The 20,911-nt window shown below is 41.7% G+C and overlaps 1 protein-coding gene across 2 annotated transcripts in view; it reads left to right on the top strand.

Annotated features, from left to right (window-relative positions):
* Positions 1 to 20,911, top strand: part of SMIM29 (small integral membrane protein 29) — a 50,587-nt gene that overhangs the window by 21,987 nt on the left and 7,689 nt on the right. Inside the window, exons 5-6 of one of the 2 annotated variants that reach the window (XM_089688771.1) lie at positions 14,935 to 15,034; positions 20,300 to 20,366. In XM_089688771.1, coding sequence (XP_089544897.1) covers positions 14,935 to 15,034; positions 20,300 to 20,317 — 118 coding nt within the window. In that variant the 3' untranslated portion in view covers positions 20,318 to 20,366. The remainder of the gene's footprint in view (positions 1 to 14,934; positions 15,035 to 20,299; positions 20,367 to 20,911) is intronic. The other variant, XM_089688770.1, reaches the window with a different exon arrangement.

The raw sequence follows: 20,911 nt of genomic DNA on the forward strand, positions 1-20,911 counted from the left end.
AAAGACATGCTGGTAGGTGAATTGGATCCTGTCTAAATTGGCCCTAGTATGTGTATGTATGAATGTGAGTTAGGGACCTTAGATTGTACGCCCCTTGAGGGTTAGGGACTGATGTGAATGTACAATATATATAAGCGCTGCGTAAATTGACGGCTCTATATAAGTACCTGAAATAAATAAGTGTGTTGACATGTGTTTTTGTGCACGTTAAAGCGGAACTTCACCCAAAAGAGGTGAAGGATACATCCTTCCGAAACTGGCATGTACATTATGTTAAAATGCGCACATGTAGCGTTGTGGTGTGAACAGGATACGTAGAAAACAATTGTATGTATCCTTCCAGTGCAGTAAAACACAGGTCACTGCAGTATGTGTGAACAGGGCTTTGCTGATCCTCTTATTGTACTGAAGTTTTCCAAACAGGGTCTGTCTGACTAAACAGTGGACAGTTTGTGAAGGTTCTCGTGTATCCAAATCATGGTCCCTGGAATTTTATAAAGACTGGTGCAAACAGGTTTTGTGAAAGTGTCTTGCATGTGTTCTAAAAGTGGTGCAGTGTGAATCAAATTCATGTAATTTTCTAGAACTTGTACTTGAATTTGAAGAAAACTGCGCCAATTTTAGAACACTTATGAAAGCTTTTTGCAAAGTGTAAAAGTGACACATTTTCGAACTACCTGAATTTGGTGCACAAGTGGCTGTTAGAACCAAAAATGATGCTTTTAGGATTAACGCCAGCGGCACAGCAGCTTTATTGAATTCTCGTAGTAGTAGTAGCAGTACTAGTAGTAGTTGTTCATGCAACTAGACTTGTTCTGTATATCATGATGTAACTTATCTAAGCCACTCTTCAGTTCGTTCCAATGAGTGTCTTGAACGGTAACATCTGCCTTTCCATGATGTTTGGTTAAGGTGTGTCTGCTACCTATGTAGTTATAAATGTTGGGGTATTTTCCTGACACGTGAATTGGATAAGCTACAAAACAAACACACATCTTCAGCGCTCAAAGGACTGATATAAGAAAAACAATGGATGTGATAACAAGAATTGCCATCATCCCTATTAAAGCATGTTTGGAAATCCCTCTTTTTTTGGGGATTTTAAAGTAACAGACAAAACCAATAGAATTTTTACACTCCATATTTTATTTGTACAAAATATTACAATGAACACACAAGAAATGGTGGTAAGACATTACATAGCTGTTGCAAAAAATGCATGGGTGAGAGAAACCGAGAAGAATTCATGCAAGCACTTGACACGTTTCGAGATGAAAAATAATCTCTTCTTCAGAAGTGCCTAAACAAGCATGATATCTGTAATGGATATATAATTATAACCACATCTTCATATATCTCCAATAGGAGTTACAATCACAAGTATATGTGGAGAGGCTTGGTTGTCCTCCTTCCAGCCGCGCATTTCTCCCGATCTTTTTGTGTGTCGATGTGATATACCTTACCATACCTTAGTGGCATGTTAATATGCTATTTTTTTTTTTTAATGAATTATTTGTGATTTGATTTTTTATAGACTCAGCAATGTCAGAGAACCATCCTATTTCATTAGGACTTTGACAACATACAATTATTATATAACTCTGAGACACATGATTTGTCACAAATTCACTCTAAATAAGCATCTTTTTTGTTCCTATAAGAATGACTTGTGTTTTGTTCATTTTTAAGTGCACCATTACTTTTTGTCCTATCTTTCTTATTGCTCATTTATATATTTTCATAGAAATCACCATTTTGAATGGGGTATTCCTATCTATTGCCCAGGTGGGGCCATGAAGTGGTTTCTCTTGGAGGCAAGTGGGGCAATGCCCTTTCCTAATTTTCCCTTCTTCCCCGCTTTTTCTGTTTGGGAGGATCTTGGAAATACTGGCCACATCTGTGTTCTCTGGTTTTAGCCTACTGGCGGTTTTCTATTGTTCTCTGCTGATATGTTGGGCTATGTAAGTGATATCCATATACATGTGATTGCAACTCCTATTGGAGATATATGGAGATGCGATTATAATTACATATCCATTACAGCTTGTTTAGGCATTTCTGAAGAAGATATTATTTTTAGTCTCGAAACGCGTCAAGTGCTTCCATTAATTGTTCTGTTTCTCTTACCTATGCATTTATTGCAACAGCTACGTAATGTATTTCTTGTGTGTTCATGTTCATTTTAATATTTTGTATAAATAAAGTATGGTCTGTAAAAGTTTTTACTTATCTAATGATTCTATTGGTTTTGTCTGTTCCTATTTAAAATCCCACAAAAAAGAGAGTTTTCCATACAAAGGACTGCTATAAAGTCAAATCACTGTGTGGATAATGTGATGTGATCAACGTCTAGGTATTCCAGCTGTACAGGGCTTAAACAAAGGACTAGAAGTCCATGCTGTCATATAAAATCTCTTGTAATGGGTATTCGACCATTGCAGTTTGTGAGCCCTTTTGGTCTGCAATGTATATTTTACTAACTCATTTTTTTTAACAATATACATTTATTTCTTTTTGGTGTGTTCATTGGGCACACCTCCATTGGCACATTCTATGAAATTGATGATTTTGGTTCTTGTCCTCATAATGGCATATTTTATGGAGATATACAGTGGATATAAAAAGTCTACACACCCCTGTTACAATGTTAGGTTTCTGTGATGTAAAAAAATTAGATAAAGATAAATCATTTCAGGACTTTTTCCACCTTTTAATGTAACCTATAAACTGTACAACTCAGTTGAACAAACTGAAATCTTTTAGGTGGAGGGAAGTAAAAATAAACTAAAATAATGCGGTTACATAAGTGTGCACACCCTTAAACTAATACTTTTGTTGAAGCATCTTTTGATTTTATTACAGCACTCAGTCTTTTTGCGTATGAAAATGGCACATCTTGACTTGGCAATATTTGCTCACTCTTCCTTGCAAAAAATCCAAATCTGTCAGATTGTGAGGGCATCTCCTGTGCACAGCCCTCTTCAGATCACTCCACAGATTTTCGATCGGATACAGGTCTGGGCTCTGGCTGAGCCATTCCAAAACTTTTGGAACTGTTCATAATTCCCTCTACCTTGACTAAGGCCCCAGTTCCAGCTGAACAAAAACAGCCCCAAAGCATGATGCTGCCACCATTATGCTTCACTTTGGATATGGTGTTCTTTTAGTGATGTGCAGCGTTGTTTTTTGCTCCAACATATCTTTTGGAATTGGGGCGAAAACGTTCAACCTTGGTTTCATCAGACCATAACACATTTTCTCACGTGCTTTTGGGAGACTTCAGATGTGTTTTTGCAATATTGAGCCGGGCTTATATGTTTTTCTTCATAAGAAAAGGCTTCCATCTTGCCACTCTACCCCATAGCCCAGACATATGAAGAATATGGGAGATTGTTGTCACGTGTACTGCACAGCCAGTACTTTCCACATATTCCTGCAGCTCCTTTAATGTTGCTATAGGCCTCTTGGCAGCCTCCCAGACCAGTTTTCTTCTCGTCCTTTCATAAATTTTGGAGTGACGTCTAGTTCTTGGTAATGTCACTGTTGCGCCATATTTTCTCCACTTGATGATGACAGTCTTCACTGTGTTCCATGGTATATCTAATGCCTTGGAAATTCTTTTGTACCCTTCTCCTGACTGATACCTTTTAACAATGAGATCCCTCTGATGCTTTGGAAGCTCTCTGTGGACCATGGCTTTTGCCATGGCTATACATTAATGTCTTATATATTTTATATTTCTGCTCATGGCACCAATGTTATTTTATATATTTTTTTTTTTATTACTATTACAACTACTACTACTGTGTGTGTGTGTGTGTGTGTGTGTGTGTGTGTGTGTGTGTGTGTGTGTGTGTGTATGTATGTATGTATGCATTCCATTAGCTGCTTGTGGTAATATCTTTCCAATATATTATATTATAAATGATAAAATATGTACATTTTGCTAAACTCATTATATTCCTGGAATGGTTCTATACAGCCCATCCTTATACCTCGGTTGGCTGAGATATTGTTCCATGTTTATAAGTAAGTTACACTACTGAAAAGCTATCTGATTTTATTGGTGGAATTTTCTGATGTAGCCTTAGACTTGGTCTGTCCCTGTGACAACCCTCCCATGTGGGGGTTTCCTTTCCTGTTTGTGTGTGTGTGTGTGTGAATATAATATACAGCGCTCAGCATAAATGAGTACACCCCAACAGATTTGTCAGAAAATCTTTCCTTTCCTTTCAGAATCAACATTTTCTATGAGACACTATACTACAAAATACTCCTACAAATGTGGGCCATTGATTTCAAACAAGATTTGGTAATTTACACACACAAAAAAGTATTTTTCCTAACAAATTCATTCAAGACCATGTTGCAAAAATGAATACACCTCAGTGAAAGTCTTAGGAGCAAAGCTACATTTTAGACAACAAAATTCTTCTGAGGAGAAGAGTTGAATAAAATCGCCGTGCAAGTTCACTGCAGTTGGCTAAAGAAGTAGCCAAACTAGGGTGATTGTTTCCAGTTACACAGTACAGCATACACTGCAGAGGAATGGCATGTATGGGTGTCGTCCATGAAGGAAACCTTTTCTAAAGCCCATGCACAAAAAAACCAGTCAATTTTCCAGGGCCCATGCTGAAAAAGAAGACTACTGGGACTTGGTACTCTGGATTGATGAGACTAAGAAATGTTTTTTGGACCGATGGCTTCAAAACTGTATGGCGTGATAAAGGTGAGGAGCACAAAGAAAAATACATGGTGCCTACAGTGAAACATGGTAGTAGCAGTGTCCTTCAGTGGGGCTGCATGAGTGCTGCTGGTGTCGGGGAGCTGCATTTCTCTGATGGTATCATGAATTCACAGATGTACTGCTCTATATTGAAAGAGAAGATGCTACCATCAGTCTGTGCCCTTAGTCATCATGCACTTTTCCAACATGACAATGATCCAAAACACACATCTAAGGTCATTGTTGCATTTCTGAAGAAGAACAGGGTAAAATTGATTCAGTGGCCAAGTATGACTCCTGATCTGAACTCAATCAAATGCCTATGGGGAATTCTGAAGAGACAAGTTGAGCATCACTCTCCATCCACCAACCAGGCTCTAAAAGAGGTCGTTCTTGAAGGATGGAAAAAGATAGATGTTGCAATATGTCGCCAACTTGTTTATTCCATGCCTAGAAGACTTGGTGCTATCCTTATAAGTCATGGAGGTCATACAAAATACTAGATGTAGTAGTTTTCGTTGTGGCGTGTATTAATTTTTGCACCAACTAATTCAAATAAAACTGAAGATTTTGTAATCTAAGTTACATTATTAACCTTACTTTAATATTATTATACAAGATTTATATAGCGCCAACAGTTTGCTCAGCGCTTTACAATATAAAGGGAGACCATACAGCAACAATACAGTTCAATACAAGAGGAACAGGAGGGCCCTGCTCCTTGGAGCTTACAATCTAGGAGGGAGGGGTAAGTGGTACAAAAGGTAATAACTGTGGGGGATGGACTTGTAGGAAGAGTAGAAGATTCCATTATTAGCTGAGGGCAGGATAGGCTTCCCTGAAGAGAGAGGTTTTCAGAGATCGCCTAAAAGTGAGCAGAGTAGGCGATAGTCTGATAAATTGGGGTAGAGAGTTCCAGAGGATAGGGGAAGCTCTGGAGAAGTCCTGTTAACGAGCATGGGAGGAGGAGACAAGGGAGCTACAGAGCAGGAGGTCTTGTGAGGAGCGGAGAGTACGGTCTGGGGGATATTTGGAGACAAGATCGCTGATGTAATTTGGGGCAGAGTTATAAATGGCTTTATATGTTATTGTTAATGTTTTGAATTTTATCCGTTGGACAATGGGAAGCCAATGGAGGGATTGGCAGAGGGGGTGGCTGATACAGAACGGTAAGTAAGGTGGATGAGTCTGGCAGCAGCATTCATGATAGACTGAAGAGGGGATAGCCTGTGATGAGGTAGGCCAATGAGGAGGGAGTTACAATAGTCGAGATATAACCAGGGAGTGAATAAGTTGCTTAGTGGTTTCCAAGGTTAACAACGGCCATATCTTGGAGATGTTGCCGAGGTGAAGTCTACAAGATTTGGACAGTGATTGGATTTGGGGCTGAAAGGACAGAGGGGAGTCTAGGGTTACACCTAGCACCCTGGCATGAGGGGAGGGACTGATGTTTGTGTTATTGATTTTGATGGAGAAGTTAGGGGATTGGGCACGGGCTGGAGGGAATACGAAGAGCTCAGTTTGGAAAGATTGAGTTTGAGGAAGTGGAGTAACATCCATGGCGATATGTCGCTTAGTAGGTTAGTAATGCGAGTGGAGACTGAAGGGGTGAGGTGAGGGGTGGAAAGATAGATTTGTGTGTCATCAGCATAGAGATGGTACTTAAAGCCATGGGAGTTTATCAAGTGACCAAGGGAGGTGGAGATGGAGAAGAGTAGGGGCTCATGGATGGAACCTTGAGGGACCCTTACAGAAATAGGGAGTGTAGAGGAGGAACCAGAGTTATAGGCAACACTGAGCGCTGCGATAGGTAGGAGGAGAACCAGAAGAGAGCAGAGTCTCGGAGGCCAAGAGAGTGGAGTTTTTTGAGGAGGAGGGGATGGTCGAGCAGTAAGAGTACGGAGTAGTGGCCATTGGTTTTAGCAGTTAGTAGTAGATCGTTAGTGAGTTATAGTAGGACAGTTTCAGTGGAGTGTAGTGAGTGAAAGCCAGACTGTAAAGGATCAAGAAGGTTGTTGTCAGTGAGGTAGGAGCCCAGGCGATTGTAGACTAGACGTTCTTAGAGTTTAGAGGTAAATGGGAGATGGGTCTTAAGTTGTTCAGGTTGGTGGGGTCCAGGGAGGGCTTTTTAGGTATGGGAGTAATGTGTGCTTTTAGAGGGGAGGGGAAGGCACTGTTAGAGAGGGAGAGATTGAAGATGCGAGGGAGCATAGGACGGAAGAAGAGGGTGACCATAGTAGTTGTGAGGGGACAGGATCCAGGGGGCAGGTAGTGAGACGGGCTTCTGAGAACACCTTAGTGACCTCTTCAGGAGTAGCAAGGTCAAAAGAGGAAAGTGTTGGAGGTTTAGTATAAGGTATGCTAAGTGGGATGGATGTCTGGGCATTGGCGATGCCCCTACGAATTACATCAATCTTGCTTTTGAAATGATTTGCAGTCTCGTGAGCAGTGAGTGATGTGCTGGGTGGAGGTGAAGGTGGAGAAAGTAGAGAGTTAAAAGTAGAGAAGAGATGATGAGGACTGGATGATAAGCTGTTGATGAGAATGACAAAGTAGGCTTGTTTGGCAACATGGTGGGAGGAATTGTATGTTAAGAAAGCAGATTTATATAGGGTGAATGCTTGGTGAGATTTGGTTTTATGGCACAATCGCTCCAGCGCATGACTATTTCATTTACGATTTCTGGTGTCATCAGTCTGCAAAGGTTGTAATGGTCGGGGCCTGATGCTTCGTGTTGTTAGAGGAGCAAGTGAGTCTAGTGTGGATGAAAGCAAACTGTTGTAGACAGTAGTGGCCAGGTGAGGGCAGGACAGGGGAGAGATTCTGTCATAGAGTTGATCAGTTGCAGGGTTCAAGTTGTGAAGGTTTCTGCAGGTAATTGTTTGCTGCTGGGAGGGATAAGTGTTTGAAGATGAGGACACTGTGAAGGTGATGAGATTGTGTTTAGAGAGAGGAAAGGGAGTGTTTGTGAGGTTGTAGGGAATGTAAAGACGGGAGAAAACAAGGTCTAATGTATTCCCATCAGAGTGAGTGGAGGACTGTATACATTGTGCTAATGCAAAAGATGAGGTTAGGTTGAAGAGTTGGGATGTAGCCGGGTTGTTGACATTAATGGGGATGTTAAAATCTCCAAGAATGATAGTGGGTAGTATAGAGGAGAGAAAGTAGGGTAGCCAGGCAGAGAAATCATCAAGAAAGCGTGACACCAGTCCAGGAGGCTGATAGATCACTGCAATCCTCAGAGAAATGGGAGAAAACAGCTGGATGCAGTGAGTCTCGAAAGAAGAGAAGCATAGAGAGGGAGGGTTAGGGAGGACTTGAAAAGTGCTCAGTGGGGAAAGAAGCAAACCAACCCCTCCTCCTTTCTGACCACTGGGTCTGGGTGAGTGGGTCCAGAGAAGGCCTCCATAGGAAAGTGCTGCGGGAGAAGCAGAATCTGCTGCTTGAAGCCAGGTTTCTGTAATTGCTAGTAGGTTAAGCGAGCGGGAGACAAAAAGGTCATGGGCAGAGGTGAGCTTATTGTAGACAGAGTGGGCATTCCAGAGTGCACATGAAAAAGGGAAGGTGGTTTTTTGGAGCATGGGGATTGATATTAAATTGAGGGGGATTGCGGCTATTCCTGGAGGAAAGAGGGTGGCTGGTGTGGGGGTGAGATACTGGAGGACCAGGGATTGGGGCGATATCCCCAGAGGTTAGGAGAAGAAGGGTGAGGAAAGTAATATGGGGGCGGGATGTACAAGAGTGTAAATGCTTTCCAGTCCTGTTTGGGACAGCAGGTGAGTAAAGTATCAGCAGGAGGTGACGAGAGCAGTAGTAGGAAGATGGTAGCAGTGAGGGTGAGATGTGTAATCTTTGGGGTGGAGCAGAGGGGTAAGGAAAGGAGATTTTGAGAACGCAGGATAGTAATATGAAAAGGAGGAGTAGAGACGGCATATTTAAAGATGGGTGGAGTGGGAATCAGACTTGTAGGAGATGTTTCCCAGGGTGTTTGCTTGCAGTCCATCCAGAGTGCAGTAGAGTTTTTTGCTGTATCTTCCTGCTGCTCGAGTTATCCTGCTTTAGTTCAACTGCTGTGTTCAACTGCTGCTGATTCGCACTCCTGCAAAAACTGCACTCCATCTGTGACTGTACCCCCCTATCTGTGACCTCCCCCCATGAGCTGATCTAAATTTATAGGGAGATGGTCAAATGAGCAACTCTTCTCCGCCCCAATTAAGAATTGATAAGGATCACATGAATTGGGGGGATGTTTCTCAAACACAGACCAGACACAGGCCAGAGTAATAAAAGAAGTGCAGCAAGAGGTGAGAATCTATCAACAAACAGACCAAAATATTTACACTTTTTGTTCAGAGATAGCAGAAGTCTATGCGTTGTTGAAGTTAGTGTAGAGTGGAAGTAATGAGCTAAACAAATGTTTTATAAGACTGTCACAATTTTGGAAATTGCTCTTATGTTCATTGAGATATTGATTTAAATCTTTCTTTTCAAAAGGGATGTACTCATTTATGCTGAGAGATATATATATATATATATATATATATATATATATATATATATATATATATATATATACACATTCTTGTAAATAATTATATCTTTTCATGGGACAACACTGAAGAAATTGCTCTTTGCTACAATGTAAAGTAGTGGGTGTACAGCTTGTATAACAGTGTAAATTTGCTGTCCCCTCAAAATAACTCAACACACAGCCATTAATGTCTAAACCGCTGGCAACAATAGTGAATACACCCCAAAATGAAAATGTCCTAATTGGGCCCAAAGTGTCAATATTTTGTGTGGCCACCATTATTTTCCAGCACTGCCTTAACCCTCTTGGGCATGGAGTCCACCAGAGCTTCACAGGTTGCTACTGTGTTCCACTCTTCCATGACGACATCACGGAGCTGGTGGATATTAGAGACCTTGTGCTCCTCCACCTTCTGTTTTGAGGATGCCCCACAGATGCTCAATAGGGTTTATTTCTGGAGACATGCTTGGCCAGTCCATCACCTGTTCCCTCAGCTTCTTTAGCAAGGCAGTGGTTGTTTTGGAGGTGTGTTTGGGGTCGTTAACATGTTGGAATACTGCCCTGCAGCCCAGTCTCTGAAGGGAGGGGATCATGCCGGCACACATGCTTGACACCATCTGAACCAAATCGGATTATCTTGGTCTCATCAGACCACAGGACAGGGTTCCAGTAATCCATATCATTAGTCTGCTTGTCTTCAGCAAATTGTTTTTGGGCTTTCTTGTGCATTATCTTTAGAAGAGGCTTCCTTTCGGGATGACAGCCATGCAGACCAATTTGATGCAGTGTGCAGCGTATGGTCTGAGCACGGACAGGCTGACCCCCCCCCCCCCACCCACACCCCTTAAACCTTTGCAGAAATGCTGGCAGCACTCATACGTCTATTTCCCAAAGACAACCAATGGATATGATGCTGAGCACGTGCACTCAACTTCTTTACTCGGCCATGGTGAGGCCTGTTCTGAGTTGAACCTGCCTTGTTAAACCGCTGTATGGTCTTGGCCACCGTGCTGCAGCTCAGTTTCAGGGTCTTGTCAAAATTATCATAGCCTAGTCCATCTTTATGTAGAGCAACAATTCTTTTTTTCCGATCCTCAGAGTTCTTTGCCATGAGGTGCCATGCTGAACTTTCAGTGACCAGTATGAGAGAGTGAGAACGATAACACCAAATTTAACACACCTGCTCCCAATTCACCCTTGCCATCTTGTAACTAACGAGTCACATGACTAGTGGCTAATTGGGCCCAATTTGGACATTTTCACTTAGAGGTGTACTCACTTTTGTTGCCAGTGGTTTAGACATTAATGGCTGTGTGTTGACTTATCTTGAGGGGACAGCAAATTTACACCGTTTATACAAGCTGTACACTCACTACTTTACATTGTAGCAAAGTGTCAAGCTCTAATACCACTATTTTTTTTTTTATACCAAAAAGGTGTAGATAGTTTTATGGTTCTGTAGCATCCCCTATGAAACCTTTTTGTATACACAATGGTCACAATCACTGGCAAGGTTAACACAGCATAGTAGCCCACAGTATGTTTACCTGCAAAATAACCATGAGAGGGAGGCAGGCGTCTGCGTTGATTCATCTGTTCCCAGGTCTGTTTATTGCAGGAAAAGTAGGATGAGTTTGTTTCACAATCCTCTCCTACACTGAGCGAGATGTAAAATGATGGAGAAGGAGCCTGCTGTGAAAACACACTGCAGCCCCGGAAAGTAGATCCCGGCTGCTGTATTTGCAATTGTAGTTTTTAATTGCTAGTAGGGAGGCAAGCAAAGTTTATGGACAGAGTTCACGAGAAGCATAAAATTCTGCAGTTTTTCAAACTGCCTTGTGTGCATTTCTGTACCTATAGTCACAAGTCCATCTGGAATAACCCAGCCCTGTAACTCCATTTCTTTGTCTTTCACCTATCTCTGTCACAGATGCCACAGGTTATTGGCATCCATAGGCTGTGACACTGCTGCCAACAATCTTAGCAGACCTCCCCTTCCCCACCCAACAGCTGATGAGCTGAAGTAATATCCTATAATTGAAGTGGAGTCTAACCTGTCTGTGAGCTATAGTACAGCTGCAGTAGACAGTCTTCTGCTGGGCTCAGAAGTGTGCAGAGCAGGCTGTATCAGGGAAGACCTGTGGATCCCTGTGTGGCAATGTGGGGAGGAGCAGTGTTTCTCAACCTTTTCTCAGTCAAGACACCCTTTAAAATTATGGAGAGTTCCGAGGCACCCTTTAAAATTATGGAGAGTCTTGAGGCACCCCATTCTAAAGTGTGAAAAACTATTCTAATAGTTTTATATAACGCAGCAACATCCGCACATGTAGGACACCCAACATTAGAGGTGATTTTTCTACCAAAGCAGATACACTTTTGCACACTGACTAGTATTCCAATTTTTCTCTTCTTCCTCATGTGGCCTAATGTGACCTCAGCACTGATGGAGAGGGGCAGGGGAGGTTCAAACTAGGATGCTGTGCAGGCAGCTGATATCCTCCTTATCAACTGATGATGTCATTGGTTGTCAGGATGCTGGTGGCTAGAAGGTCGTAACGGTGCACAATGAAAACCGGTGGCCTTTGTGTAACTAAAAGGCAGACTTGTTCCACGTGCTGGCTTGTATACAAGTTTTGGGCAATTTTTGGACATTTTGCCAAGACACCCCTGAAGAAACCTCAAGGCACCCCAGAGTGCCTGGGCACCTTGGTTGAGAGAGGCTGGTGTAGAGCATCAAGCAAAGTATCAATAGCAGCCTGGGGAGGGGCATAGCCCACCTCAGCATCCCCCTAGGTCTGTTCAGGGGTGTGGATATTTTTGAAAAAACTGCTTGTCCAGGGACTAACTCAGGTCTTCAATCTACTTGTCCCTCATGATAATCTACTTGTCCAGATAAAAAAAAAATATAAATTTTAACCAAAACCGTATTTAAATCTGAGGTGCTTTTAGGTAAGTCTGGAGCTTTTAAAATCAAAAGGGGTTTTATGGCGACTTAACCATGTAATAATTTTAACACTGCGCTGTTAATCTCCTCCTCCCCTGTCTCCAGCAGCAAACCCGGGGACTAGCAGTTAGGAGAGAGACCTTGCAGTGTAATAAGTACCGACTGGGTGCTTGTCAGTAAAGGGGAGTGTCCGGCTTATCCTATATCCCTTTTGCTCCCAGAGCCTTTTTTGCATTTTTTTTTTTCACACGTTCAAAAATCATTTTGAGTCTGAAGATTACACAAAACCCCCTAACATATATTTTCTGAAAGCAGAGACCCTGGATAATAAAACAGTGGTAGTTTAATTTTTTTATGTCGCATATTACCTCAAAATTACAGTAAAATATACTATTAAGTTAATTTTGGGGCACAAAAAAGCAATAAATCGCCCTATTTTTTTGTAAAATATAAAAGACGAGGTTGCACCGAGTAAATAGATATTCAACAAAACTTAAATTTGCATGTCTTTGTGAAATGGCGACGAACTTCAGTACCCTGTATTTTCTATAGGCGGCACTTTTAAACCCTTTTTATAGGTCATCAGTTTAGCGTGACGAAGGCGGTCTGGTGCTAGAATTATTGGTGTGTGCAGCGATATGTAATGTGTATCACAATCAATGTTTTCATGCGTAGTCACCCTGGCTTGTGCTTTTACGTTTGTACGTGTGTATATGTGGGGAGGCACTGAATCCTGTTTTGGGGGGGGGGGGGGGGGTGTTGTGTGCTTGGGTGTAACTTTGATGTTTTACAATTAAAAAAAAAAAAAAAAAAAAAAAATTTTTCATTACATAGGGGACAAAGTCCCCAATGTGATGATTTTTGATGACAGGTTCTCTTTATTGAGAAATCCAGGGTCTAAAACACCCTGGATGCCTCCCCTGAATGTAATGCAGTGCACATCGAACTGCATTACATTTCTTTCCCGGCTTCAATGGCCGCAAAATCTTTGAATGGGGAGCCGGAAGTAACATAACATCACTTCTGGGTCAGGACAAGAAGGGGAGGGGAGGGGAGCAGATGTGTCCATCTCCTCCCTCCCATCTAGCCGACGGCAGTGAGCCGGTCCTAAGCCTGCAGTTAGGCAAGCGGAGCCTGTGAAACAGTGGGCAGTTCACGTGGGTGGAGCGGAGGCTTTCACTGCGTGGAAGCAATCGGCGGCAGCACAAAACATGACTTAGTACTTTGTGGCAAATCCCTTGTTGGCAATCACAGAGGTCAGATGTTTCCTGTAGTTGGCCACCAGGTTTGCACACATCTCGGGGGGTTTTGGCCCACTCACCTTGGCAGATCCTCTGCAAGTCATTAAGGTTTGGTGGCTGACGTTTGATTTTCAAGTCTGACAGATTTTCAATCGGATTAAGGTCTGGAGATTGGCTAGGCCACTCCAGGACCTTAATATGCTTCTTCTTGAGCCATTCCTTTGTTGCCTTGGCCATGTGTTTTGGGTTATTGTCCTGCTGGAACACCCATCCACGACCCATTTTCAATGCCCTGGCTTAGGGAAGAAGGTTCTCACCCAAGATTTAACTGTACATTGCCCCGTCCATCGTCCCTTTGATGTCGTGCAGTTGTCCTGTCCCCTTGGCAGAAAAACACCCCCAAAGCAGAATGTTTCCACCACCATGTTTGACAGTTGGGATGGTGTTCTTGGGGTCATAGGCAGCATTCCTCCTCCTCCAAACACGGCGAGTTGAGTTGATGCCAAAGAGCTCGATTTTGGTCTCATCTGATCACAACACTTTCAACCAGTCCTCCTCTGCATCATTCAGATGTTCAGTGGCATACTTCAGACGGGCCTGGACATGTGCTTTCTTGAGCAGAGGGACTTTGCGGGCACTGCAGGATTTCAATCCTTGTCGGCATAGTGTGTTACCAATTGTTTTCTTGGTGACTGTAGTCCCTGCTGCCTGGAGATCATTGACAAGATCCTCACGTGTAGTTCTGGGATGACTCTTCACTGTTCTCATGATCATTGACACTCCACGAGGTGAGATCTTGCATGGTGCACCAGACCTAGGGAGACTGATAGTTGTTTTGTGTTTCTTCCATTTGAGAATGATTGCACCAACTGTTGTCACCTTCTCACCAAGCTGCTTGGTGATAGTTTGGTAGCCTAGTACAGCCTTGTGTAGGTCTACAATCTTGTCCCTGACATCCTTGGACAGCTCTTTTGTCTTTGCCATGGTGGAGAGTTTAGAATCTGATTGTTTGATTGCTCCTGTGGACAGGTGTCTTTTTTTATACAGGTAACAAAATGAGATTAGCAGCACTCCCTTTAAGAGACTGCTTCTAATTTTAGCTTGTTACCTGTATGAAAGACACCTGGTAGCCAGAAATCTTGCTGAATGATAAGGGATCAAATACTCATTTCCCTCATGCACATGCTAATCAGTGCATAATTTGTTAGACATGCATTTCTTTTGAATTTTTTTGTTGCTATTCTGTCTCTGTGTTACAATACACCTACCATTCGATTTTTAGACTGATCATTTCTTTGTGAGTGGGCAAACATTCAAAATCAGCAGGAGGACAAATACTTATTTCCTTTTACTGTATTTAACAATTAGTTTAATTTTGAGTACTTCAGGTTGGAGTCATCGTATAATATTGTTTTGGCTTTTACTAGTGGTTATCTTCAGAAGTCAAGGTTGTGTTTTTAATCAAATATCCTCATGTATTTCTCCATCTTAGAGTGGACCGGCTTAGACATCATCTGCTTCCTCTATACAGCTATGATCCAGCAGAAGAAATACATGAAGCTGAACAGGAACTATTAGGCCAAGATACTAAGGTCAGTGTTTTTTTTTTTTTTTTTGTCTTCATATAAAATGTGTAGGTATCTTATGTAAATCACTTGAAAAACAGACGTGAGGGTAGGACAAGTGCATCAAAGCTCAAGAGAGCCAACTTTACTAAACTGCATTCCATACTTCATGACAATAAATGGGAAGATATTCTAAAAACAAAAAATATGGAGGAAAAGGGGGAGTGTTTTAGGAACATTTTACTTAAAGTGATTGTAAACCCTCACCTTGTAAAAGGTTCCCAATGGCTCCCGCTGCTGTGTCTCTGCCAATGAGGAGGCAGAGACCCGGGAGAGACACAGCCTTTAGAACTACTTTTAAGAAGAGATATGATCATAGTATTTGAATAATATCTAAATAGTGATTCTAGCATAGGGAGGAAACTGTTCATTCTCAGGTCGCTCAAGAGGACATGTGGTCACTCAATGACGTTGGACAAGAAATGGCTTAATCTTAAACTGTGTAGGGGGTTCTTCACTGGTAGAATGGTAAGAATGTGGAACGTTCTTCCACAATAATTGGTGTCAGCTGGAAGTATTGATAATTTTTTTTAGATGGGCATCTTATAATATACATACAGGAATATGGGAAGTGATAAATGCATACACACACCTACACAGGTTGAACTGGGGTCTTTATTCAACCTTACTAACTATGTAACTGCAGTGGGTATAGAAAATAATCACCCTCCTTTAAAATAAGTTTTGTTGCTTTGCAGCCTGAAATTAAGACACACAGTTTTTGTTTTATCCAGCTGTATTTACTCAGTGCAACATATAACACCAACATGTCAGAAAAAAAAAAATTAAAAAACAGAATCACTGAGTTGGAAAAAGGATCACCCCTTGTGTCAGTATTTTGTTGAACCACCTTTTGCTTTAATTACAGCCTTTGATCTGTTGGGATATGTCTCTACCAACTTTGCACATCTAGACTTTACAATATTTGCCTACTGTTCTTTGCAGAACTGCTCAGGTTCAGTTAAATTTGATGGTGACCATTTGCGGACTGCAGTCTTCAAGTCATTCCACAGATTTTCAATGTGACTTATGCCTGGGCTCCAACTAAGCCATGCAAGGACATTCACCCTTTTCTCCTACAACCACTGTGTGGTTGTTTTTGCTGTGTGCTTTGGGTCATTGTCATGTTGGAAGGTAAATCTTCTTCCCATTGACAGCTTTCTGGCAGAAGGCAGCAGATTTTCCTCAAGAATTTGATGGAATTTTGCCCCATTGCATTTTTTTCCTTCTATCATGACAAGTGCTCCAGTCCCTGCTGCAGAGAAACCCCACCGCAACAAGATATTACCACCATGCTTTACTGTGGGAATGGTGTTGTTTTGATGTTGAGCTGTATTGGATTATTGCAAGCATATCTGTGACGGGTGCGGCGTCAGACCCCCAGCCCTTCTCACCAACTTGTGACCGAAGGACTAGCTAATCTAAAACCGCGCTGTCACGTGTGTAACAATGCCACGCTCAGCTGCACCCTGCACAAAGATTTTCCAGCTCACTGGACCACAATCTGTGTGCCACAGCCTGAGAGCGATTGTTACTGGGTCAGGTTAGTTACGCAAATAACCCTTTATACTGCCACCACAGCCTTTTTGTACGGAGAAGGAGGAAACTCGCCAATCTTAGCAGTAACACTATGATGTTTGAATAAGCCTCTGTATACACACTGTCACCGCAGGCATATGTATGCAGAAGTTTAAAACCCACAGTAGCGCTCTTCAGAGACAGGGATTCTTAGTTTGCATTAAAGAGCTTTAGAAACAGTTCAACAATTCAGAAAATAGGATTTATTACTAAAAAGGTCAAAATGGTGCAAGAAAAAAATGTAGTATATATATATATATATATATATATATATATATATATATATATATATATATATATATATACACACACATACAGAGAGCAGTAACACAACAGAGAGATAACAGAAGTTTAGGGAGGTAGAGTAGTTGCCAGAAGTCCTAGTTTAAGCAGCGTTCAAGTGTCCGAACAAAAGGGTGCCTTTTCTCCCAAAGTTGGTTCCTGGTGTTAAAAGGGAGAGTGTCTTCATCTTTTTCTCTCTCAGGCCTGACAGCCTCTTTTCTAGTCCACCAGCAGGGGGTGTCTACTGAAGCAAAGGGCCAATCGCCTCATTTGGGGAGGGGGGTTTAGGCAGAGACTCCGGCTGTGACCCAAATCCCTCACAAGTCCACACCATGGTCAATAACCTTTCATAGGTACATGTAGCATCCTATCCACTGGTAGGATAATAAGCAGAATGATATTCTGAACGTCCAGACACCAGATATAACATATCTGCTTGGGACAGTTAAGGAGATATTGCTTTCTGCTCTCGGGTAGACGTAATCTAAGGTATCAGGTGACTCGTATTAAACTGACCTGTCTGAATATATGTTTTGTTTTATTGTATGTATTTCCTGCGGGAAATTATGAAAGTGTATGAAAAAGTGGTTTCAAATGGGATGTAAGGTTTTACTGCTATTCCGGATTGCTTTCAAGTCTAGTGACTGATGGGTTTATAGCTTTATGACCAGCTCAGAGCAAGAGTCTGCCAGACACACTGGAATCAGCTAATTGGGTTTACAACCATGAAGTGTATCCAGCTGTGCCCGATGCTCTCCTGAACTCAGCTACACCAGACCACATGCCATTCAACAAGAAGGGAGGGGGGGACTGATTTGGAGTGAGAATGACACAAGATGGAGGATCTTTAGCAACATGGACATCCGCATCCATATTTGTGCGCACGATTGCTACAATATTGTTTAGTGCTGAGCCCAAATAATTTTTGTCTCAACTGACCATAACACCTATTTCCATGTGACCAGAATCTTCAAGGTGCATTTGGCAAAGCTCAGTTGTGACTACATGTGGCCCTTCCTGAGGAGTGGATTTTTTTTCTTGCAACCCTCCCATATAAGCCACATTTGTGGAGAATTTGTGATATTGTAGTCACATGCACACAATGACCACTCTTTGTCATAAATTCCTACAACTGCTTCAGAGTTGCTGTAGGCCTCTTGGTAGCTTCTCTGACCAGTTTACTCCTGGCTCTTTCATACAGTTTGGAGTGACATCCTGATCCAGGAAGAGAATCTGTGTTTTACCATATACCTTCCAGGTCTTGGTAATAGACTTCACTGTCCTTCTACGCATTGGTAAAGCCTTTGAAATTTTTTTTGTACCCATCTCCTGACTTGTGCCTGTTCATAGCTTTATCCCAGAGATCATTTCACAGTGTCTTGGGACCAGGAACTGAAATGCTCCTGGAAAGCTCTTTTTTTCATGCTCAGCTAATCAAAATGACCACAGCTGATCACAGTTGAAAGTCATATGGCTTTTTGTGCTATTGAGAAGGTGATTAGCTACACCTGATTGAGTTTACAAGTCATTTTTAGGAGGGGGTGATCCTTTTTCCAACTCAGTGATTCTGTTTTTGATTTTTTTTTTTTCCCTGACATGTTGGTGTTTATATCTTTCTCTTGGATTTTATAAGTTGCACTGTGTAAATACAGCTGGATAAAACAGAAACAGTGTCTGTCTTCATTTTAGGCTGCAAAGTAGCAAAATGTGAACCACTTGCCTACCGGGCACTTTTACCCCTTTCCTGCCCAGGCCAATTTTCAGCTTTCAGTGCTGTCGCACTTTGAATGACAATTGCGCGGTCATGCAACACTGTACCCAAACAAAATTTTTATCATTTTTTTGAGATAGAGCTTTCTTTTGGTGGTATTTAAACACCACTGTTTTTTGTTTTTTTTGCTAAACAAACTAAAACAAAAAGACTGAAAATGTTGATTAAAAAAAACGTTTTTCTCAGTTTCTGTTATTAAATTTTGTAAATAAGTAATTTTTCTATTTCACTGATGTGCGCTAATGAGGCTGCAGTGATGGGCACTGATAGGTGACTCTAATGAGACACTAGTGGGCATTGACAGACATCGCTGATGGGCACTAAAAGGCAGCACTCATATATTGCACTGATAGGCAGCACTGACTGGCACTGAAAGGCAGCTCTAATGGGCACTGATATGTGGCATTGATGGGCACTGACAGGTGGCACTGAAGGGGCTACACTCCCCTCTAAAGAATTCCGCTCACTGTCTCTCATCTCACGTGCTGCCAGCATGTGGAGAGGACGGCCGATAACCGGCATTTCCTATTTACATGTGATCAGACACAGCTGATCACATGATAGAGCCTACGTCATCGGCTCTTTACTGTTATCGGTGATCTGCTGTGTCCCAGGGACATAGCGTACTACTGATCGCTGTGCGCCCCCGGGGGCGCACATGCGCAGCTGGAGTGGGAGGACATCATATGACGTCCTCCTATATCGAGAGAACCGCTGCCCTCCCTTCATTTCCTTATATGACGGGTGAGAGGCGGTTAAGGGGGGTTATTCTTTTCTATACCCACTCTATATGTAAATACTCAGCTTTACAGCAATCAGAACATGTAAATGTGAATTTGTTTGCAGGAAGGCCACAGTCAAGACCGTTGTAAGCTACTCAGTGAAGGAATAAAGTAGATACAGTACCCTTCTAATCTCTGTAAAAGAAGTGCTATTTTATGGAAGCAAATCCTTTGTGATTCAGACATCATGTTGTTTATATTTCATTACCGCAAAATAATTATAGTATTCTTTGATCTCACAGTGGAAAGTGTGATATACTGTACAGTTTCCACAAGTAGTCCTATATTTCCCTTAATATCTAGGTGCATGTGTTCAGAAATGACTGATAACATTGCTGAGCTTGGTTGTGAGACAAACTTACTTAATAAGTCACAACAAAAAGCAATTTTGGGCAAAGGGAAGTAATCCAAGTCAACTGATAAAATCTTTTGCAAAATCATGTTTTACATGATGAGAACGAAATGGCTACTATTTTATGCATTTCTACCTAGGGCAGATATATCAAATGAAATCGGACAGGGGTGCCAACCAACTCTGAAATTTTGGTTCAGAAGAGTTTTCTTGGCCCCTCATCAGGGATATCAGAGTTGTGACCAAAAATACACCATTTTGCTGTCAGACCAGTTTCTGTTTTTCACATGTAGAATAAAATGCACATTGGCTGAAGAACTATAGTGATGAATTCCATTGCTGATCTCTCCATACTACTTCCAGGCTGTCATGGTAATCCAATGTTTTTTGTTTTGTTTTTTTTACTTATTTTCTTTAATTCCTGATTAAGAATTCTGAGTTCACTCCAACTTTCTTGATCTGCATAGATACAGCCAGGTGACTAACATTTTCAGAAGACTGTCAAAGGCGGCCCCTTGAATTAATTCACGACAGGTTTGTTTTGCCGACCCTTGTCACAGTAAAAGCATTTCATGTAACTTCAGAATCCAATAGTCAAAAAGCTGTCACAGTTAATTCACATATGCAATGGGGTTGATTTACTAAAACTAGGGGTGCAAAATCTCGTGCAGTTATGCATAGAAACCAATCCTCTTCCAGGTTTTTTTTTTCTCAATGCTTAATTGAACAAGCTGAAGGTAGAAGCTGATTGGCTACCATGCACAGCTGCACCAGATTTTGCACACTCTGGTTTTAGTAAATCTCCCCCAGTATGTGTTTGCTTGCAGCATTGCCTGCGCTTGCTTTGTAGTGGTGCAAAAAAATGTTGCTGCCCTTTTAATTCTGAAATACAGGAGCCTATAAGATTATAAGTCAGCAAAAAAATGAATGTACCATATGTGCAATGGTTTATTTAACTTTTATTATCAAAGTGAATAATCTCTAAACTCAACATTTTATATTCCTGATGTGTTTGCTGTACCATGTACTTGTATGAAAAAGTATCTTGTTCTCTTTGTATTGCTCCTTTGTGTGAAATC

Source organism: Staurois parvus, unplaced genomic scaffold (assembly GCF_062004578.1).
Source record: "Staurois parvus isolate SC_StPar_1 unplaced genomic scaffold, SC_StPar_1.0 ptg000454l, whole genome shotgun sequence".
Classification (NCBI taxonomy): domain Eukaryota; kingdom Metazoa; phylum Chordata; class Amphibia; order Anura; family Ranidae; genus Staurois; species Staurois parvus.